At 37.2% G+C, this 23,102-nt stretch overlaps 1 protein-coding gene across 1 annotated transcript in view; it reads left to right on the top strand.

The window, feature by feature from the left end:
- Nucleotides 1-2,145: 2,145 nt before the first annotated feature.
- Nucleotides 2,146-23,102, top strand: part of LOC146469702 (serine/threonine kinase-like domain-containing protein STKLD1) — a 32,667-nt gene continuing 11,710 nt past the window's right edge. Inside the window, exons 1-23 of the mRNA XM_085123005.1 lie at nucleotides 2,146-2,357; nucleotides 2,438-2,524; nucleotides 4,939-4,983; nucleotides 5,580-5,666; nucleotides 6,864-6,909; nucleotides 7,428-7,486; nucleotides 8,128-8,198; nucleotides 9,464-9,516; nucleotides 11,128-11,187; nucleotides 11,948-11,987; nucleotides 12,437-12,509; nucleotides 13,121-13,201; nucleotides 15,199-15,272; nucleotides 16,356-16,456; nucleotides 17,043-17,087; nucleotides 17,692-17,729; nucleotides 18,207-18,249; nucleotides 18,881-19,009; nucleotides 19,393-19,454; nucleotides 19,987-20,053; nucleotides 20,798-20,926; nucleotides 21,547-21,675; nucleotides 22,948-23,021. Of these exons, the coding sequence (XP_084979131.1) occupies nucleotides 2,343-2,357; nucleotides 2,438-2,524; nucleotides 4,939-4,983; nucleotides 5,580-5,666; nucleotides 6,864-6,909; nucleotides 7,428-7,486; nucleotides 8,128-8,198; nucleotides 9,464-9,516; nucleotides 11,128-11,187; nucleotides 11,948-11,987; nucleotides 12,437-12,509; nucleotides 13,121-13,201; nucleotides 15,199-15,272; nucleotides 16,356-16,456; nucleotides 17,043-17,087; nucleotides 17,692-17,729; nucleotides 18,207-18,249; nucleotides 18,881-19,009; nucleotides 19,393-19,454; nucleotides 19,987-20,053; nucleotides 20,798-20,926; nucleotides 21,547-21,675; nucleotides 22,948-23,021 (1,608 nt within the window). The 5' untranslated portion in view covers nucleotides 2,146-2,342. The remainder of the gene's footprint in view (nucleotides 2,358-2,437; nucleotides 2,525-4,938; nucleotides 4,984-5,579; nucleotides 5,667-6,863; nucleotides 6,910-7,427; nucleotides 7,487-8,127; nucleotides 8,199-9,463; nucleotides 9,517-11,127; nucleotides 11,188-11,947; nucleotides 11,988-12,436; nucleotides 12,510-13,120; nucleotides 13,202-15,198; nucleotides 15,273-16,355; nucleotides 16,457-17,042; nucleotides 17,088-17,691; nucleotides 17,730-18,206; nucleotides 18,250-18,880; nucleotides 19,010-19,392; nucleotides 19,455-19,986; nucleotides 20,054-20,797; nucleotides 20,927-21,546; nucleotides 21,676-22,947; nucleotides 23,022-23,102) is intronic.

Here is a 23,102-nt window from a genome sequence, read left to right as displayed (position 1 = left end):
TGCTTGTAGGTCGCGCTGGATTCTACGCAGTTTCTTCTCGGAGACCAAGCGAATGTGAATGGCGGTCAGCTGGGCTTCCCTGTGAAGGAGCTTGATGAGGACGTAAAGTGGCAGTTGTCCGCGTCTGGCTGCTCTACGGTTGAGGCCATGACTCCCATCCCTCTAGGTCGTTGTTGGTGCCTACCGCTTGCTTGAAAACTGTCCAGTCGGAAGGGCACCACGTGGTTCCGTTGATCCAGGTACTGGACACGTAGTCCGCCAACTCAACAATGGCCGGGGACTCTGCCTGACGTTGTACACGCTGGAACTGGAGCGATCTAACTGGGAGCGATCTGGCCATGAAGCGATCTGACCGGTTACCGCGGACAGTGGCAATACCCGTTTCCTGGATATAATTTTACAGATCAAGAATGTTTTGCTTTCATTCCTTCTGTAATGGTCACGAAGTCCAAAGAAGCGATGGCTGAACTTGGTACTAGTATTGTAACAGAAGCGGGATCACGTAGTGCGACTTCTGTCAACTACTACGTAAAATATATTCTTACTCTACAAATAAAATCACGATATAGTGCTATTGTTTATAATCGTAATTTCCGCTATCGCTCTGTCAGGTCAGCCACCCCCTCTTCAAAAACCCTTGGTCCGCCACTGAATAGAAAGGTTCTTGCTGAGGTATGATGAATGGATGTCACAGCGTCTGATGTGCCACCGTTTCAACTAATGATGAAAAGGTCTGCTAGCAGGCTACAGATGTATAAAGAAAGAAAATCAAAGAAAAGATCTAAGGTGCCTCACTCCTCATCACTTTTTGAAGTTATCAAAGTGATGGAAATAATATAAAGTTGAAGTTGAATTTATTTCTGAAAGCGGGAAGAAGTGAAAAAAAAAAAAAACAAGACCGCAGTTCTTTTGTCCGTATAGACGAAGCCTGCCGATTCAAGCAATTTCCACCTGTTTTAGAGTGGCGCCATCTGGGATAGACAAGCCTAAGAACAAACCCGTAAGCGACCACCCAAAATGCCAAGATTAGATCTTTTACAGATTCTGCGTATACTTGCAGCATTTTCGTTGTGCGGTTCTTTGCTTATAGTTTGCAAGATTTAGTGGTCGCTTACGAGAGTCGAACCAGAGGGGGTCTCTTCAACGAACAGGTCTCTGACATCCTTATTGGAAGAGAATTTATCGCATACATTTTCCTAGTTACAATACGAGCAGTGCTAGGTTGTCACTAAAGTTCCTCGTAAACTCTGAGCTGAGTGGAGTAGTACACCAGGGGGGTACTCGAGTATAAACGTGACGGGGGAGGGGGGGGGGGGGTCCGACGGAGCCTAATATTTTGCACACCAAAAAAATACATGGACCTTATATTGTGCACCCAAAAAAATACAAGACTGGAAATTTTAGACCCAAAAAAAATGCATGACTTTTATACCCTAAAAATACAATCTTAAGGACAGTATACAAATTACTGCCTTTCTGCCTTTCGGATCTTGTTGTGGGAACTTTGGCTTGAATTGCGTAAGAACTATTAGCCTTGCAGAAATTCGAACCCAAAAAAATACGCGCAGATTTTTCAGACCCAAAGAAGTACAGGAGTTAAAAATTTTAGACCCAAAAAATACGTCGGACCCCCCCCCCCCCGTCACGTTTATACCGGAGTATACCCCCTGGGAGTAGTACATACAGCCAAACATGGAGATCAGACCATGTGTCAAGTGGTCACATACAAGAGGTTAAAAACAATGAAAAATTCTAATGCCGTCACCTTAAAAGTGGTCGCGGTCGCTTACGAGAGGTTCCAACTATAGGGCTTTGACAGGAGCCCATGAGGGCTCCTGGCTTTGACTGGGAAAAATTTGGTGTTTTGGTTAGGTGTTCGCTTATGGGCAGTGGTCGCTTACGAGAGGTGGTCGCACATTCAACATATCTCGAAGAAGTGCGATGCGCCTCATGCCTCACCCCCTCGGTGATCCAACGGTCATCTGGTGACTGCGAACGCTGTCGCTTCTCTCCGCCGAAAAATTAACGGAGAGAAGCGACAACCGGAAATACGTCTGCGTTCGCAGGCTACCAGGTGACGAGACGAAACAAAGATCTTCTTTACATTATATGCTGCATTGTGTGAACAGAATGGACGGACAAAAAGGAGTATGTTTGACTAATCCTACAGTCTACACACTGAAGCGGCCAACATGCTTTTCGCGGCTTTTCGGGATTTCGCGATTTCGCACAGTCAAGGTCAAAAGCAAATTTTTTAATGCATGATCAATTGATAAGCGATTAGCATAATTTATGCAACTTAGTGACGGTTTCACATCGGTGGAGCGCGTTTGTCAATCGGCATGGAGGGGTACAAGGTAAGATTTCTGCGAGAATTAGTTGGAAAATGATACATTGAGGCATTGAAATAGCAAATGCGCATTTTGTACTACTTTAGCTCCATCAACGACTTGGCAGGGGCGCTCAAGGAGCAGTTTTTTTGGCGGAAAACAAGCAAGACAAGAAAACGTATGTTCTAAAAAAGGTAAGCTGAATTGACTAGATGATTATTGCCTTTGGTGAGCTGTTTTATGGAAAAAAATAAAACAAGAACTACATAGGTTAATTCACTAGGCTATAGAGCGTGTAAGAACAGGAACTCCATTTGAACACGATCTTCAAACAAGGTGTAGTTAATTTTGCTCAGCTGTATCCAAGCTAATCGATCCTAAGAGAATTCTGAAACCTGTCATGAATAAAGACAACAGCATTCCACGGTAGTCTGTTTTGGTGTTTGCGGCTGATTTTCCTAGCAACGATAGCAGTAGCAGTGTTCTTGGAAATTATCTTACAAGGTTCAGCCCTTTGGCGTTAAAATTTTAACTCCTGTTTTTCGGTTTAAACATTAAATCTCAGAAAATTTATGCAAACAAAAATTCCGTGATCATGCAGTGAAGCAATGGATAAACACAAGCTCGGCATGTTATTAAATAAACTGTGAAAACAATAATTAAATTCAGGCTTTTTCGTGTAGATCGGATGTCTTACATACAGCTTAGTTTGTCGGATAAAATTGCGTTTTAGCTTCCTTCAAGTATTTAATTTATCAAGTTGATCATGCGTCATTGTAAATTAAGGACACTCTGAAATATTTCGTTCAACCTAACACCTGCAACAAGCATAAGCTTACATTTAATAAAATGGCTAACAGTAATTACAAGCTTATGTTTACTTAGTATTCAAGTCGCCCATTTAGCGTGAACAATAGAGCACTTTCAATTCATGTATTTTCTATGAGCTTGAGATACGAAATGTTAAATGTTCAGTAATAATTTTTTTGAGTTGTAAAGCATCTGATCATGATTATTTAGAAATTAATGAGAGTTGAAGTTTAAGTTACTGTCAACAACATACTTACAGGTCCAATAGCTTATTTATGAACTGGCCGGCATAATTTTTATATTTTTGGTGCTCAATTCAAATGGCCTAGACTAAGAATTTTATCAGTACACATTCAAACCTGGGTGCAGAAAGCACTGCACTTGTGAGAGTAAGTCAAAGTTATAATACTATTTTCCCTACAGAGCATGCACTGACCAAACAAGGCCACAAATAGAATCGAGTGTCAAAATACACATACTATTCATGCGCTGATACTGTTGGGCTGACAGGTCAGGCCAACAAATCGTAGTGTGTAAACCAGCCTTAAGGACGGTGCCTACTAATATGGAAGTATTTTTGTGTGGCTTGTGACTGTGCAGGGAAAGCAGATCTCAGCAAGGGCTATTGAAATCCAAAAAGAAAATTGGGGGTAACCACGCATTTTTGAGAGATAATTAAGCAACAATTATTCTAAAAACCAGTAAATTACAAAGGAATGTATGGCATTTTTTTTCCAAATTGAAGCTTTATTATATCTGAATTTAAATGCATGGTTACCCCAAATTTTCTTTTTGGATACCAAGGGTACTGCTTTCTCTGCACAGTTTTAAACTGTGCAAAAATATCCCTGTATTAGCACGCACTCATAGGAAACCCGAGTACCTCGAAATGCGCAGAACGTATGCGCAGCAACAAAAGTAGGCACAGTCCTTAAGTGACTCTTGACCTAGGCTTGATTTCTGCTGCTCAGATGGTTTCCTTCCCTTTTACAGTACACCCTATAACACTGAGAAGGGGGTTGGAAAAACAAGGTGTAGCCAAGTTTTTTTTAAATGTGGCTAAATGTAATTTAGGCTAAGTTAAACTCGAGACAGTGCTGGCCAGCAGTTTCCGTTCAAATTATTTGGTGTGGCCGCATACATTACAGGGGCTGTCGGGATTTTACAGCTCCCCTGTTAAGTTCAGATCATTTCGTTCGTGTTGCTTCACGTTGCACACGCTCACAAAGTTGCTGCTCCCATACCCTACCCGCCCTTTGGTAAGTATGCGGTAAGTATGTTAGTTTTTCACTGATTAACAGTGTGACAGTGTCTGGGTGGATGCCACTCACAGGGTTGTCATGGTTACCCCCTGCACTCGGATGCAGTTCTTGGCTCCACCAACCTCACAGGCACTTCCCCCACGCTCATCTATTGTTGATGAGTTTAACCAACTTTGATGCAAGGCTGCTGTCAAGAGCCTGGAGCACCTAACAAAGTGCTCTGGGCACCTAAATGTTTTACAGCAGCACCTGACACTTCACAATTGGGCTCCTAACTTCTCGGTTTTTGGCCTTGTGGGCTCCTTGAAATTTTTCAAAAGCAGCAGCCTTGTTGAGGTATGAAGCCTGTAATGGTTGTCTTTTGGACACATCTGAAGACTTGAACCTCCCTCATCTGTCATAATTTTTTTTCAAAGTTCTGGTTTGTTCTGGTAATGTATCTAGTAGATATTAAAGGTTTTGGAATTGAACTATATAGATGTTTAACATTGTTTATTAGTTCATCATGCTTTAAGTTATAATATTTTAATTACTAGGTGGAGTGTAATGATGAAGGAGAAGCAAATAAAGCATTCAAAGAAGTAAGTTGCTAAATTCTTATGAGAGGAATCACCATCATGATGTTTACTTGTGCTGGGTAAGAAAGAATAATCATTATGCTAACCAGTTATGCACAACATACAATAATTGATCTGCTGGTGTAAAGGTTTGTTAAAATAAATAAATAATTTACATCATAGAAACCTACATGTACACATACATGACATAATAATCCAATCGTTTATTTTTTATTTTATCTTATTTTATTTGCCAGGTGGCACTAACATTTTTTTCTGGTGGAGAATTGTAAATTGTTCGTAATTCTACAATTTATTACAATATATTCTAAATAATTGTAAACTTGAACCATAACTTTTTAAACCTGTACATGTACCCCTGTACTTGAACTTGGGAGTGAATTGAGGTGAAACTTGGTGACAAACTGGATATAAAGTTGGGTTCACAAGAAGTTCTGAAGATGAATGAACTTGATGATTTAACAAAATTAGCCTCCTCAGTTCAATTAAAATAAAAGAACTTGTGCTAGACTTGTGAAGGATAAAAAGGTAAACAGCAGTCTGTCACAATACATGTATGCTGCAGCATTTTACATATGATTCTGATTTTGTTTTTGTAGGCTGTGGCATTACAAGAACTTCAGCATCCAACCAAACACTCTTATATTTGTGGTTATAAGGAGTTTTTTGTCACGTGGGATAAAGAGGTTTGCAAATTAACTAAAAGTGTTTTTTAACCAAATGCTCCTGATTTTAATACATTCATTCTCTTCGTCAGTTCTTTAAAATTAATGCTTTGTAGCAGCTAATAGAGGCTGTAGTCTTGTGCAGTCTTCTGTTTGGTTCTAGAGTGATATACTGTAGCTTAACATGGTGGTCAGAGGAACGCATTTCAATGAGTGAATGAACATGTAAACTTTTACATTGTACGAATTGTACAGACTACTTTCTGGTCAAACACAAGCCCCAGGATTTGCATGATAGTTAGTGAGCATTGTACAGGGAGAAAGGGCTTTAGTCTGACCTTCAGGAGAGCTGACAGAGGCAAGTGCTGTTAATGTTGAAGGCATGAGCCTCTAGGGGGTGTGGGGGCATGCTATGCTCCCCCAAATACTTGTTATTTGAAATCTAGAAGCTCTAAAATGCTTTTTTCAGCACTTCTTCATGGACATACATTGTATTTTTCCTTAAAAATTTGTCTGATCTTGTTTAAACATCCTGCTTCCTCAGTTGGTATGGTCCAGGGGTATGGTGCTGGAGCATTTCAATATGGTTAAAATACTATTAGCTGTAGAAGGCTAGTGCACAACTCCTTCTCTGGCCTGTTGGCCTCTTTTCCTCTCTGTCTTTTGATCAATTTACTTTCTTTTTTCAGTAATTTATAGCAGGTTTAGTAGGAATTGGAGGACTTGAGACTAACTGAATAGAGCCCAGTGTTTAACAGTCGTTTGTTCCAATTATGAGCTCAAAGGTCACTTTATTATCAATGAGTTCTCTGACTTTTGCCTTATCACTTTATTGCGAATTTTAACAGAATTTATGAGGAGGACAGGGTTTAGATGTCTGCAAACTCACCATTCAAACTTTTATAAGTTTCCACATTCTGCACAAGTGTTGATGCTCATATTTAATTTTGCACAGTCAAATATTATTGCCCTCTGGGATCATTCAGATTTTTTCCCTAAATTTCCTCTTATGAGGGTTGAGCTATATATCAGGATACAATAATTTTTTTGCAAATGCTATATCTGGGAATAACTTTTCACCTAACAGCATTTTTGAAATTTCGGGATAAAACTCAGACAAGGCAAGTGCCTTGTCTTGCCTCATACTAGCTACAGCCCAACAAGAGTGTAGATGTTGGTTTAATTCAATAATAAAATTATTATCTCTTCATTTTACAGGAGTCTGCCATGTTTGTATGTATTGTAATGGATTACTATAAACTAGGTGAGACCATATTATTTTTTAATTTTGTTGTAATTTTTTTTCAGTTGAATTAATTTTAAAAGACTGACTTATTCATTGATCAAGGACCATGCCTTTTTAATTGATTAAATTATTTTACTTTTCATCATCAGCACAATGTTAAGGACACATTTAACTTTTGTCAGTTTCCATTGATAAAGCTATGAGAACCATCGTCAAGTTCAAGAGTTTTGGAGAACTTGAAGCGGTTGTGGTAGTGCTAGTAGTGGTCATTATATGGGTTTTGTTATTCTCCCAGACTTCCTGTCCAGACTATGTAACCATGATACTTTTTGGAAACAAGTCTACAGCATGTTCAAATTTTTACTTTTTAGAGTTAAGAGTTTTGATGTAACTAGTGCCCTGTTTTGATTGTAGATTAATCAAAAGTGCAACTAATATTCTTGTGAACATTTTGATTTGTGTACTATCCATAGATGTTGAGTTTAATTTTCAGAAATTCTTCATTATTTTATCTTTTTTTTTATAAATGTGTGAAGGGGACTTGGACAAGGCCCTAAAGCAGAAAAGAGCTAAAGGAGACGCTATCCCTGAGCTTGTATGTATGACCGATTTTAACCATTACTTAAATTAATATGTTATTCAAATTACATTTAACAGTTGCTGTAGATTATGAGCTTGAAATTTGTATTGCATGATAGATTAGGAGGGCACAGCCTGAATAGAAATTGAGAGTAAATAATGTATTGTCTTACACTTGTATGTAAGTTGGACAACAATTGTAAATTTTTCAATTCTTTCAAACTTTCATATTTTTCTCACAGTTTTTCCTAGAATTTGTAGTTCTAGAAAGGAAAGGGACTAAATAGATATAATCGTTTACTTCAATGCACAGACTGTTTTAATTTGCAGTTCTTGATGACCCATGTCTGAGATCTTGTTAGTAGTTGTTATTCTTGTATTGTACATTTCATAATTTTCCCAGTTTTAGTTTTAAAACTGCTCTTCAAATTGTGGTGATTTTTGTAAAATGTGCAGATTTTGGAGGACTGCTGCATTCAATCTTTGCCATATGTCATCACCCATTCCTGATGGCAGATCAGAAAGCTTGCTGGGCATTGTACATGAGACTTCTAGGCAAATAATTGGACAGGTCTTGTGTAACAAACTTAGATGTGCACTGTACGACAGTTCTGATCTCCAAACTTTAATTTCTTCATATCATTTCCCATTTAACAGGTGTTAAAAAAGTGGTTTGGGCAGATGGTTGATGCACTTGCCTTTGTCCACAGCAAGAGTATGATACACAGGTACAAAAATTATATCATGCTTCAGTATCAATAGTTAAGTAATTATTACAAATTAATAATAAAGAACAAAACACTTAGCAGGTTTCTTTTACAGGTCACGGGTCACAACTACAGGTCACAGTGATAATTGTATTCAACAAGCTAAACAGGATGATTTTCTCCTTGTCCTAACCCCGTCATAGAAATCTATACAAAATAAATCCAGGCACGCTAACCCTGTTGGTTATACACCAGGCCTCAGTTTGATGTTCAAAGGCCTAACAACTTTATCCGCTGGATAAGGCACTATTCAGGGTCTAAAATATACTTCACGTTAAACGTTGTCCAAGGTTTGCGTACACTCCCAAACTTAACTGTGGTTAGAGTGTGCATATTCCCTTGTACAAGAGGGAAGAAATCTTTGCACAGATTGAAACTGTCGGATAGTGACTTATCTACAGGATAAAGTTATCCAGCCTTTGAACAACTGGAGCCAAGCCCTGGTTGTTCAAAGAATGGATAACTCTATCCAGTGGGTAAATCACCATCCAGTGGATAACATGTACTCTGGACAACCAATACACTTTATCCACTGGATAAAGTTATATCCACTCTTTGAACAACTGTGGCCAGTACGACAGTGACCTGTGAAAAATTTGTGACCTGTAAAAAAGACCTGTCCTTTGAAATTAGAAATGCTGGTTTTTGAGGAATTAGGAGGTAAACTAGAGAACATGAAGAAAAATAGTAACCAACGAGCAGGGATGAGGACCAACAATGAACTAAAGGCAGTCAGTTATGAAGGCTGGAAACAACAACCAGATATCAAACTACGTAGAGTTAAAAGTAAAAAAAAAACCCATGCTGTACTTAATTTTTATTATGTATAAACAAACAGCCTGAGGGTTTTCATTAACATTTTTGTGGTGTGAGGGTTCTTAATAGATTGGCACCACTCAATCATTAATTTGTCTTGTTTAGATTGGCTTTAAATCTCTCCAAAGACAGGTACTATGTTCAGGGTAAATGGGTTCCAGACTGTACCTGGGTCCCTACTTCTAACATTTTTATCATTACTGGCTACTTTCCATCTGTCCAGTTATAACTACAGGTAGTTTATAGTTTCTCCAAACATATTTGGCAGCCTTGGGTGCTTAATACAACATGCTGTGTTTAGGTCAGTCCAAAGACCCAGACTAGCGTTCTGATAAGTGACTTAAATTTACAAAAAATATTGCAAAGAGTTAGGATTTGAAAACTGATCATTGCCTCCTTTATCTTTACAGAGATCTCAAACCAAGTAACATTTTTCTTGCTGAAGATGGTAGCATTTCAGTTGGTAAGTTGCTAAACACCCTGTAATCTCTTGATCTGGTCCAATGAACCAATCCTGGTTTTGTCAAATGCGATATTGTAGGGAAAAGTCAGATGCCTGCCGTCACTCTTGGGACTCTAATGGTTAAGTTAAGTTTGCCTGGCTATGCCTTATCCACCAATGCACTCAAGTCACTTGGCTGGCCAACCTTGTCCCAATGTCGCCTTTTTAAACAGATACATGATAACTTTTTTAAAAGTATATTCATGGACTCATAGATTGTGATTGTAATAATTATTCTTAACAACAGTGACATCCATTCCCATAATACCCGGAGAAAGAATGATTTCTGTCTTCCACTCATATGAACAAACTACGGAAAAAAGAGACTCCTTTACCAGCCGTGGGTGTTAAGGAATGGAACCTTTTAGAACAGTCTTTCAAAGACAAAAATTCTCTTTTAATTTTTAAGCAATGTATCAAAGAGTGTGTTTTTAGCTAGTTTTTAATTCTTATTTCTAATTTTTATTCCTTATTGCTGTCTTTGTATTTTCTACTTCTAAAATATTTGTAATTTTTAAATCATTTGTAAGTTTTTAAAACATAACATAGTTTTTTTCCGTTCTCAATCTACAGGGCCCCACTGAATATCACTTTCGTGATGTGGGCTCCCTGTATAAAGATTGTGTTATTATTATTATTATTATTATTATTATTATTATTATTATTATTATTATTATAAAATGGCAGAAAAAACTTCTGGATGCCCAGATTACCTAAACAATGATTGGGCGGCCAGCCGTAGCCAATCAATGTAACTACCAAAGTCCATACAATTAAACTCCGAACTTCTAATCATAAAAATCCTAGTAAATAAATTCTAAAACTATTTATCATCCATAAAATCCTCAATCTAAATTATTAGATTAATTAATCCTCAATCTATATTATTATTATTATTATTGTTATTAAGGGGGCACTGCCAAGTGCAGAGATTTTGCTGTAAGTTGGCCATTAAGTTCTCAAATGTTTGACTAAGAATCTCTTCTTTAACATATGAAATTGCTCTAAGAGCACTGTCGACAGAGGAAAAAATGAAATGATTTCTCCAAGGAAGAATAAACTAGAATCAGTTTTTAGCCATTTCTTCAAGATACATAGGAGGAACTTGAAATAATTGGCGAGTTTTTTCAAGTTGTAACACAATCATACATAAATTTCCATCCTAGCCATGTGCAGCCAAAGACGAATGATACTACTGTTTCTGTGCACTAGCTAGGGTTGTTATCAAAACTGAGCCATTATTTTGATGTTTACATTCATGAAAATATGCTTTTTGGTTATTCAAAGTGACACTTGACTAAAAATAGATGAAACTGCCGCTTTAAGAGAAAAATAGCAAGTTGAGTAAACAGTTTTGTAGCGCAGACATGCATGTATACATATTGATTTTTTTAATACCCCTTCAAATAAAATAATATTTTGAAACTTAGGCTACTGAGGTTTAAAAATTCTGCTGTCGATATTTGTACAGTTAGTTTATTATACACAGTGCAAGTATTGTCTATATACATGTAGTATATTTTTTTGAAAAATGATATTTAAATCTATAAACCCTTTGTGCACTTTTGTCAGGTGATTTTGGTGTTTCCACCATCATGGATGATGCACGGACTCGTACAAGAACAACAGTAGGTCTGTTCAGCAATAAAAAGTTTGAAAATGAAATAATCATGTACATGTAATATTTTATATTTATTTCAATTTTATCTGTCAATGAAAATAATTATTGATATATATTAACCAAGTTCTACTCAACCATATAAAGTTCTAACTGGCCATTGAACCTCCTGTAAATACAAATGTACGTTTATTTTTATTTACTTTCCAAAGTCATACTCTCTCATCATTAAGTAAACATTCTTGCGGCTAGTAGGTCTTACTTTATGTCCCACAACTGTGCCTCACAAAGGACATGCCAATTGTTATTAAAATGCAAAATAAATAAAAGGGTGTAAGTGACATGATAAGTTCACCTTATAGTCTAAATTCTCCAATTCTACTTCCTGTAATCTGGGATAGAGACTGCTCTTTCATGTCAGATTAATTTTCAATAATCAAATTAAACAAATTTATCCTGGCTAAAAACTGAACCATAGTAAGAGTGGTTTCTTAAAATTCTACTCTGTATCAGTATAAAGCCAAATGAAAGAAATCAGCCATGCATTACAAGCATGCACTGTAAGTCTTTGATTGGTTTTTGCTTCTTGAACTTTTAGCAAACGTCACAAAGTAAATAAATATGGAACTTCTGGTAGATTTCCAATGTGATAACATTACCATAACTTGTCTGTTTGCCAAAGTAGAGTGAATTCTCAGGCCAAATCATCACTTGCTTCCATTGTCCAGTCAGCCCTTCAATTGCTAAATATAATTTTTTCTGTGCCAATTTTAGGTACAATGAACTGGATGGCACCGGAGGTATTAGAAAGGCCGTATCCTTTTGGTAGAGATATTGAAGATCTTACCAGCAGTCCTGCTAATTAAAACTGTTTTATAGGATTTCCCCTGTAGTTTTCAATCTTCTGTAGTGTGACTCTGCATCTTAATATTAATGTGTACTGCTATTTATAATGGATTACAGGCAACAAGACTATAATTGTTTATTTATTAATTATTATCATCATCATCATGATCATGGCTTCATGAATGTGCTTTATTTGGTAATTGCACCAATTGCATCCATAAGGTGAGTGTAATATTGGGTATCTTGTCACCAATAAATCATGGAATGGGCAAGTTGTCATGGTCTGCGCAGCATCAAATTCATGGCTGGGAGCTCTTGTAGATCTATATTGTTTCTTAGGATACAATAAAAATATGTACCAGCTGAATTTATGTCAAGATGTTCAGCCTACACATTATACTTCTTAACGTTTTTAAGATACGATGAACGGAGTGATGTCTGGTCACTAGGGTGTATAGTTCTTGAATTAGCCACATGTGGATTCCTAGATGTAAGTTAACAAAATAATATCAAAAATTAATTATTGCAATGATCATGCCAAAAACGATAACAGGGTTTAGTAGGAAAAATTGTGAACTCAGTCAACAGCTTATGCAGTTCAGTCCTAATATATTACTAGACTGTACTGTCAGAATTACAATTTTGTTAGCATTACTTGTGATATGAAGTGTACAGCATGCAGACATGGTAGTGAACCTGGAGGAGAATGATGAGTCATTGACAGATGACATCTGCTAGATAAGATAAATCGTTTATTAAAATTCCACAGCTTGTGCACAGCTATCGTTGACTCCCAGTGTAGGCAATCAAACCTTTGGTAATCATACACTGTACTTGATTGAACTCAGTCGAACAACAAAGTTTCTTTGAGTTTGGTCGAACTCAATTGACTCCATTCGATTGCCTACACTGGGCTTGGCCGAGAAACAATTGAAATAATATATTTCTGTACATGTAATCAAACCCATGCAGTCTATAAGCATTTAATCATACATGCATCATGACGATATTGACTAAAGGCAATATTTTTTAGCCGGCTATACAATTAAGCCGATTTAATGCTTTATCATACATCTCACTGTTTTTGTTTCTATTTTTCAGCAATCACAAATTTCATCTAAGTTATTCCAGATTAAGCACTCGCCTCAGGAACTGGAAGATGTACTTAAAGAAGTTGGAAAGGTTTGTCTAATGTTCAATTTTCTTTCACCTGCATTTGTCAAATTGAGGTCTTTTTGTTGTTGGGTTCAGTTTGAGTTTATTTGATGCTGAGACATTCGAAGAAAAATTTATAGCTGTATCCTTTTTATGTGTTCAATGTTTCAGTCTCTTTCAATGGGCATGCTAGTAATTGCTTTAGGTTTGGTAAAGCCATAAAATTATGCATTACAGTCGACTTCCGATAACTCAAACCTTCAAGGGAAATTAAAAAAGTTCGAGTTATCAAGATTTCGAGTTATCGAGGGTAAAATTATGTAGAAGATGACCTGAAGGGAAGGGAAAACTGGTTCAAGTTAGCATGAGGTTCAAATTAGCGAGGTTCGAGTTATCGGGAGTCGACTGTATGTATCATGAAGCTTTGTTCACTTTAATCGCATTCATGATGAACACTTGTGCTTTACTGGCTTTAATTACAGGGTGTTTCAAAAGTTCGTGGACACTTTATTTTAATACAAATAAATGATAGTTTTAGAAATCCGATATTAATGAAGGTTTTCCAGTTTTATGTACATAGTTTCCTATGACCACTGTTGAACCATCAAGAGCCAGAGTGCCCCCCATTGTTCTGTATAACGTTTTTGAGCCGTTGCGGCATGGAACGAGCTAGCTCCCTTAGGCTTGCTAGCGGTATGTTCTGCCAGGCGTGCCGTAACCTTGATTCTAGTTCTCCCATCGTCTTAGGGATCGGATCTCTGTATGCAGCTTCGTCGATGATGCTCCATAGGTTTTCAATGGGGTTAAGGTCAGGTGAATTTGCTGGCCACCTATCTTTTTGGATAAAATTCGGGAGGTTTCTCTTGCACCACTGCTGTGTTGCTTTCGCCGTATGAGCTGGTGCGCCATCTTGAACGAGGGTCGCACTGCTATTATTTGTGAAAAGCTTTCGTCTTACAGGCTCTTCTGTTGTAGATCTTCGGCTAAAAAGAGGTTTCACTTCTCTCTCAAGGATTTTTGTGATGTTGTACTCTGCCGTTACAGTCTGTCCTTGCGGGATGAAATGTAGGGAAGTAAGGCCGTGGCCTGTCATGCCACCCCAAATCATCCATTTGGCGCTTCCTTTAAATTGGTACGATGGCGGAACTTGACTCTCCTGTGAGCCCCATACGCTATCGTTTTTAGGGTTCGGAAAATGAAAAAGGTTTTTAAGGTACTCATTGCTAAAGAGAATTTTCCCGTTCATCTGCTGTAAATTTATGATATTTACAAGCAAATACTAAGCGAGCTTTCCTCTGGTTGTTGCTCAGAAGTGGAAGCTTTTTTCGTCTCAAAGGTTTTCATCCTTTTCTTGACATATACCTCCACACTGTTGGTGCAGATCCAGGCAGACCTTTGTTCTTCAGTTGTTTGCTGATTTTTCTTGTAGAATTTCCTCTTTTATACTTTGCTTTTTCTCTAACTTTCTTTGCGGTTCTGTCAAGGGCTAACGGTCGACCACTTCTGGGCTTGTCGTAAAACTCTTGTGAACCTTACCACTTCGCTACCCAGCTCTTGCTTTTTTGCAGTATTTTAGCCGTTTCTCGAACAGATACTTCAGATGATCCTAGAATTGCTGCCTGTGCTCTTAAATAGACTGCATTTTTAGGGTTCATAATTAAAAATTATATCAAGATGTGGAAAATCTACAGTATGTAGTTGCTACTGAAAACAGACAAAAATGGCGGGAAAGTACAGAAACACACACGACACAGATTTGCACCTTTTGGCGGGAAAATATTTATTTCAACGGGGATTTTTATCTGACTCATACCAAAGTTCTGAAAATCGATAAACAATAAGATTTGTTAATATCTGCAAGAAAATGGAGAGAAATATAGGAAATCTGGATGAAGTATAGACTTTTTGAAATGTCCACGAACTTTTGAAACACCCTGTATATAGGCACCAAAAACAATTTTTGTCTCAAAATTATTAATTAAAAGCATGCACGGAAATGTTTTTTGCCATCTCTTGTTTTTCAGACATACGCTAAAGATTTATGCCAAACAATTCGTACCATGCTCAGAAGAAACTTCCAACAAAGGCCAACCATGAAGTGAGTACATATGATGCATTGGTTGGAGAGACAATTGTACTACTCCTAATTGACTGTAAACTTTTATTTTTATACAGTTTACAAGTGACATGTTTCTGACAATTTTCTGGTGGCATCAGTTTGAACTTGGCAATTGATAAGGGTGGGGGAATGTCAATGTACAACATTAATCAATATTGGTGTTACTTGCATGGGCTCCTTGAAAAGTATTGATACTAATGGCACAGTATTCAAAACATTTCAATAGTGCTCATGTGCTCATATAATGGCACTTAAAGCAGAGTGTATGTGAGTCTCAAGCTGTGTTGGAGGAAATTCTTTTTTCATAAGTCAAGAGTAATTTCTGTAATTTCCAATATTTTACTATTTTTGCGCACAAAATCAGTATTTTTACAGTGCGACGCACCTTACCGTGGCCACCCAACAACCTTTTTTTACAACTTAGCCATAATGAAAATACAATAATTCGTTGTTGTATGACTTGCCTGTTGGACTTTGCAAGGAAAGAGACCGTTAGTCAAATTTGTGTATCCTGATTGGCTAAGTTGTCAAAAAATTTGTTGGGTGGCCATGATAAGGTACGTCGCACTGTAACATTTTCTCCTGTTTTGTGTTTTTTCTGTTATAAAACACTCAAGGGTGTGGTTTCCTTATTTGCAAATAACTGATTGAAGTCAGATTACCAGATCAGAAGTTAAAAAAAATAACGAGTGACTTTCTAGTGCTCAGGAAAGGAAATGAAATCTAGACACAGCATGGCAATCAGAAATTAACTTCATGATTTTGTTTCTGCAAAGTTTTGAGAACTTAATAAATTATGTTATTTTTTACGGTAGTTTTTTAACAAAATTAAAAAGTAAATTGCTTTTAAAATTGCATATTAAGTACCAAAGTGACAATTTTTTCTTTAAAATGCTTTTATTTAAGAAACCTGTGAACACAAAGCCCAGAAAAAAAATATTTTTTGAGAGATTCGTCTTTTACAAAATATTTAATGATACAGTTGACAGTAGCTCTGGGGTAGGTACATGGTTTGTTTGTGGAATAGGCATTGGTTTGATACAATTTTTCGCCTTCACTCAGGGAGTTAGCTGAGCTGCCATACGTGAAAAGTTGTATTGCACTGAGTCATAAACAGGGTAAAGGAAGCACGGCATCTCCCAGTAAAGGGGCCAAGAAAGAACGTAAGTATCTACAGACACTTTTCAAAGTATCTTTATGGTAACAATGTTATGGTCTTATCACTTTCGTCTACCTTCTTGTAAGAGGGTGCAAGAATTTTGTGTATTTGCAAAATTTTGTTGGTGGAAATGTAAAGTGAACTTGCCCTGCTCCCAAGCATACAATGTACATGTATCATTCATTTCTGTTTACTATCAATGAAAGCACACATTTCTGGATAACATTTAAGGTGGAGTCTGTTCCAGAGCATAGCAGCTTGGATAGGTCTGTAACCATAATGATTACAGGGATCCCAGGCAATTGGTTTTTAAACCCAGGGTCAGATGCATTTTAAAAGCATTATAAACGGTTGAGACATTAGTTTTGTCAGGAAGAATGTAATAGAACGACAACAATCCTAAATTGATTTAGAATAGCAGCATTTGACAATAGGCTTAGCAGGGTTGTCACAAGGTTTTGGAGTAGGCGGCACCTGTGGCTGGCTACTTTTGACAACCTTGGGCTTAGATTTACAGTATGGAGCATCACCTGAAGTTTTTCTTCTCTTGTAAATTAAGATTCATTATGGTAATTGTTACTTGTTTGCAGCTATTAAGCCAGTACCAAAAGACAAAGGAGTTGCAGGAGTCTTAGGTAAGTTTTTTTAAAATTTATTTATACACGGTTAGATTTAAAGCTAGAAGCTTGTGGGGCTGTGTAATCAAACAAATATTTTAAACAAACAGAACAGAAACTCCAGACTTTCAAAATCCCAACTGGCAGGTAGGCTTACCAGTTGGCTATTTACAAAGCGTAGCCGAGAACTGAACAGGGGACTACAATGAAACAGATACAGCTAGTCTTCAGAGAGGGGACTCAAACCTGGGGCGTCCAGATTATGAGTCTGTGCCTTTAACCACTAGACCACACTGCCTCCTGTTTTAAGATGTTCTGTACACGTACTTTGTGTAACAATTCAACAATAATTATTATACAATTCATCAACATTCATGTGAAGTTATCATTGTTAATTTTTGTAGCACAGTGAATGTAAACTGCAATGTTTTTTTCTTGACTAATGAGTAAATTTTGATTGTGGTAGTTAAGTTTAATATTACTGGTATTTAAAAAGTTGCCATTATTGTAGAAAAAGCCTTCTCATTTTAAAGACAAATTTTTCAAGCCTGTTTTAATATTCTTCAGCTAATTAACCAATATTGATCACAGATTCTAAGGTCCTGGATGTTATTCCTTGCAGATTACATGAAGAAAAACAAAGATAGTGTAGCATGCCAGGTACCATATTTTACTGAATATTTCACCCTTGCTTCCCAGCTCAGTTACTCTATTTTTTAATCTACCCTATTACTGTAATATGATTCTAACTATTGAGTGTAAATGAAATTCTAAAGTGCGACCATCCGAACGAATTCCATTGAGCTGTACTTTCGACTTTGGGGCTCTAATTATGCTGTATTTTAACTTTTGTGTCTGTGGAAGGAAAGTTAATTACCTAAAGTGTCTGTGACCATTCAAACAAAACTCTTGAACAGTACTTTTTAATGTGTTTTATACTTTCTTTCTTTTTCATCTTGTTTTGTGAGAAATCTGGACATTTTTCTCGAGAGAGCAAAAGGGGGAAGTTATTTATTTTAATAATAATTATTACTAGCATTCAAGTGGTTAGAATGGACATAAAAAACAAGAGCATATCAATAATTATTGGCTGCACGCACTCCTTGAAGAAGTCTTACTTTACTTCACCCAATTTAGGTTCAGGCCCTTAAACACCTGGAACAAATCACAAGAAAGCAAGGTAAACGTTTTGATGTCAATGACTCTTTAGTCTCTAGCTCTAGTATTAATTTTCCCTGTTTAACTAATAATGTAATTTTCAAATTATTTTAGTATGTTCTAAAATACAACCAAAACAAAATTAATTTGTTTGCTGAAAGTTTGTTGGGCATGTGGTGAATGTGCTCACATCTCACCAATGTGGCTTAGGTCAACCACACCCCAACCTGTATGACAGTGCGTGGTTAGAATTTATTATTGGTCACTTTGTTTCTTTCTCCATTGAAGGTTGAAGCTTTGGTTTCTTTGGTTTTGTATTACTGGTAACTGCACAGAAATCAATAATAAATTTATTATTACAAGTCAATCCTGAAACCAAGGGCTGCAACTGTGTCTGTAGTTTGATTGTCAAGTGTTATGCCAACTATGCTTGCTTTTTTATTTTTCATTTACTTTTTAAAACTTTGGGCATTTTTTCAGTAATTCAGTGACAAGTTAAGTTTCTCTCCATTAGCCACCATTACACATTCTTGCCATGTTAGTCACTGCCATTGAGAATGTAGTCTAACCAGGTTTTTGTAATTGATGTTCACCCTTCTTATGCCTGTATGACAATATATCAACATGTTGTAGCTGCAATTTTTTTCTTTCAGACGTGACATTAAATAAAAAAGCAAAGCAGCAAATTGCAGAGACGATGATGAATGAAAACAAAAAACAAGAGCCGTCCAAAGATGTTCATCTTCAAGCTCTCAAAATATTTATCAATCTTTTCCCTAAAGGTATGATTAAACAATGATAATAATAATAATAATTAATGATAATAATGATAATAATAATAATAATAATAATAATAATAATAGCAATAATAATAATTATAAATAATAATAATAATAATAATGATAATAAATTAATTAAAATTAATGAATGAAAAGGATGTCTTGCATGCACTCGGTCTGTAAAATGATAATAGGCCATTTCCGAGTTGCTTTGAACCTCATTATGAAAGTGACGCTAAGTGCAAAATTTTTATTATGAATCAACATTAGGTAAAATCATTCATATTCAAACAAAACTAATTTTCACATGTGATGAAAAGCTTTGCACTTTGCCTTGCTTTCATAATGAAGCTCATAGCAATTTATAATATTTGGTTTGTTCTTAGCTGATGATAATGATGTGATGTTCACAGAGGAGATAATCCGCCCTGTTTTAGCAGCAATGAAGGTTGGTTGAAATAAACTAAACAGTTACTAAACTTGTAGAATGTTGAAAGATCTGATTTTGTTGGCAGCCCCATTGCTAAAAATAAAACTACTTAACACGTGCTTAGACAATCTCCTTTTTATTTATGGGTACTCTTAACATAGAAAGAATTGAAACTGGGGCCAGTTTTGTCCAAGAGATGCCAAAAGAATTATTCGAATTATTATAATTCGACATTATGTGATTAATAATAGTAATACGACTAAGTGGAGTCCAATTGGGTCTGTAATAAAAGGAGTGATTAACAAAATAGGAGGACTGCTTTTCATCACAAGTGATTACAGATCGAGTAGGATTACACAAAGTCCTGCGCAGGCTTCACGTGGAGACTAAGGCCCTGTTTCAGTGTCTGTGGACGACGAGGCAAGAGAGAAGACCTACTGACTAGGTTGCCTTAAAACCTCTAACATTGTGCCTCATGTTTAGCATTTTTGCATGCCATTATATCAGCACTGTATAGCTGACTATGGGTATCACTTTTGTTCTTGGACAGTCGCATGTCTCATCTTCAGAACTGCAAGCTTGTGGCTGCCAGTTACTCATGGCTCTCTCAGCTGATGGTGAGTGTGACAACTAATTATTTTTCCTTGTACGCGAAACACAGGTGTTTGCTTAAGGAATTAAAGTCGAAAGCTGTGCCCTTATCGGAACCAAGTTGTTCATGGGGCCACGTTTTTCATGGGTGCTCTGTCTTAATGTTTAATCAAATCATCCATTTAAAAAGTTTATTAATGTAACTTTAATGGAGATATACAACGTACAGTATGCATTAACAAAAAGTTCAAGGACTCGAAAAATCAGGAAGTATATCACATCTCCGGCACGTAATTTTTCAATAACACTTGATTATTTTATTGGATTTATTTATTTTTATTTTTAATTGTAAGTACACTTCCTTTCGGTTTCCAGTGACAATTAACAGGATTGCTGCTAATCCATAATTTCACAGTTTGTCGTCCTTATACAGTGGTTAAGTGGTAACTACATGCTGTCAGCAGCAAGGTACATGTAGGCATGGTTGTCGAACTTAGCCCGAAGACATAGGAATCCAGTACTTCCCAGATCTCAATTTACCTACAGCTGTAGCACAGTACGACAGATAAAATTTTCTATTTAGCAATGATCGCCGAGGTAGCATCTCTTATAAGCCTGGCGGTTTCTTGGGGTCTCCTCGCCATTACCCTGACTTGTAAATTGAATGATTTCTTTTTTTAGTAAGGCGAATAAATGATGATGATGATGATGATGATGAACAGATTTTTACACAGCTTTCATAATACACTAACGTTTGCTTCACAATTCAGAGGCTGCAGGTGAAATTATCGGTCGTTTTGGAGGAGTTCAGGACTTGTTATCAGCCTTGAGAGCTTTTCCTGACAATAAGGCCATTGCATCCAACTGCTGTGGGGCGCTGTGGAGTCTGGCAGTCAGTGGTATGATTGTCTTTCTTATTCTAATGATAGGCGATCTCAACATTTGGTCATAATATTGTGGTAATGGGTTGCGTTTTCAGATAAGAAAAAGACTGCATTTATAAGTTTATTTTTGTTTAGGGGACTGAAGAAGAATGGCCGTGATAACAAGGTGTTTGTGTCAATGGGGTGGTCGGAAGGGAGTTTCTATTGTATGATCAAATGAAGTCTATGTGTTAAATGATATGTGGCCATACGTGTGTATCTGATCAATCACATAAAACACAGGCGAGTAGTGTGACTGGTGTTTTTTCACCACGTTTTGACGTCCTGGGTACGTGAACTATCAGAGAACACACGCACGGCCATATAAAAACTGTTTTATTCATTGTTTTGATATTAGTCATCTCACACAAAATTAAAATGTGAACAAAACTCGTCAATGTGATGATTTGCAGGGAGATTGAGACGGAAAATTTGGATTACGTCATTTATGATCTGTAACAAGCACTTTCTGCGGCCCATGACGCCATTTGTATCTGTACTTTAACCTCAAATTCCTCTAGACGCCAGATTCACACTGTACATTACATAATGCTTGTTTTCGGCTAATTGTCGGTATGTTGACTGTCAATACTTAGAAGCCAACTGTAAGATTGTGTCAGAGGAGCGTGGACTGGAAGACATTGTGCTTGCGATGGGACGGCACAATTCAGATGTGGAGCTGGTGGAGGCAGCTTGTTCAGCCTTGTGGTCACTATCCATGGAAGGTATCATGATCTCTTACTTGTCTTAGGATGCTCACTATTTGTCAGAACTGATTGGCCACACCGGTCAGTTTGTAAACGGACTGTACCAATTTGAAGGATAAGTTTTATGCTTGTCCTTTGAATTTCTTCAAAATAGCACGTACCATTTTCGGAGTGATTATTTTTCAAGATTTTATTGCACCATCTGTTCAAAATGACGCATCCGATTTACAGACTGGCTGGTCTGACCGCCCAGTCCGAATTGTGAAGCTTTCTCCTCGTTATATAAATATCTTGTGCGCCCGGGGCTCGAATACGCACCTCTTGTTTGGAACCCCATACTTGTCCAATGGCATGCTAGCGTTAGAAAAAGTTTAATGAAGAACCTCTCGTCTCGCTCTCGGCCAAAAACGCGGAGAGATGGAATACGAAGATCGCATGCAGAAACTAAACTGGCCTACACTTTTTCACTAGAAACACGCAGAATGTATCTTTCTCCTGTGGAATGCTTGATGACTTTTTCGAATTTACCAAGTGTAAACTCACTCAGTCGCGGAAAACACTCAAGATTATAAGTTATTTGTTAAGCCTGCGAAGTGTAACCCTTTTCCTACCCGCATTGTGCATGAATGGAACAGTTTACCAAGGTCTGTTGTCGAAGCCAACAGAATGGGAGCAGGGATGGCGCAGTGGTGAGAGCACTCGCCTCCCACCAATGTGGCCCGGGTCTCGGTGTCATATGTGGGTTGAGTTTGTTGTTGGTTCTCGTCCCTGCTCCGAGGGTTTTTCTCCGGGTTTTCCGGTTTTCCTCCCTCCACAAAAACCAACATTTCCAATTTCCAATTCGACCTGGAAACAGTGGAGAGGAGAGCCACTCCGTGGATTCCACTGAAATTCTAACTATTTAAGCCGAAAACTTAAACCGGTGCAAGAATGGACTTCAGCGTTTTCTTAATATGAATTTTATCTTCTTCTTCTTCTTCTTCTTCTTCTTCTTCTTCTTCTTCTTCTTCTTCTTCTTCTTCTTCTTCTTCTTCTTCTTCTTCTTCTTCTTCTTCTTCTTCTGCTTCTTCTTCTTCTTCTTCTGCTTCTTCTTCTTCTTCTTCTTCTTCTTCTTCTTCTTCTTCTTCTTCTTCTTCTTCTTCTTCTTCTTCTTCTTCTTCTTCTTCTTCTTCTTCTTTTTTCAGTAGGGAAACGTTATGAGGTGGCTGGATCTTGAATAAATGTTATGTCATGTAGCAGCATTGCAGGAAACTGCTATCAAAGAAATATTTCTTTTTTCCTTTTTTCCAGAGGAGAATCTTGAACTAATGGAGGACCATAATGTCATCGAATTGATTGTAGACGCCATCAAAATGCACAAAAAGGTAAGTTGAACCTTAGATGATGAGTAAGGATGGAATGCGAGTCCATGACATGTTGAAGAAACAGAAGGACTACGATGAGGG

This window comes from Pavona decussata, unplaced genomic scaffold (assembly GCF_977016875.1).
Source record: "Pavona decussata unplaced genomic scaffold, jaPavDecu1.1 SCAFFOLD_120, whole genome shotgun sequence".
Taxonomy (NCBI): Eukaryota; Metazoa; Cnidaria; class Anthozoa; order Scleractinia; family Agariciidae; genus Pavona; species Pavona decussata.
Note: the sequence above shows the minus strand (reverse complement) of the source record. Positions and strands in the feature narration are given on the sequence as shown.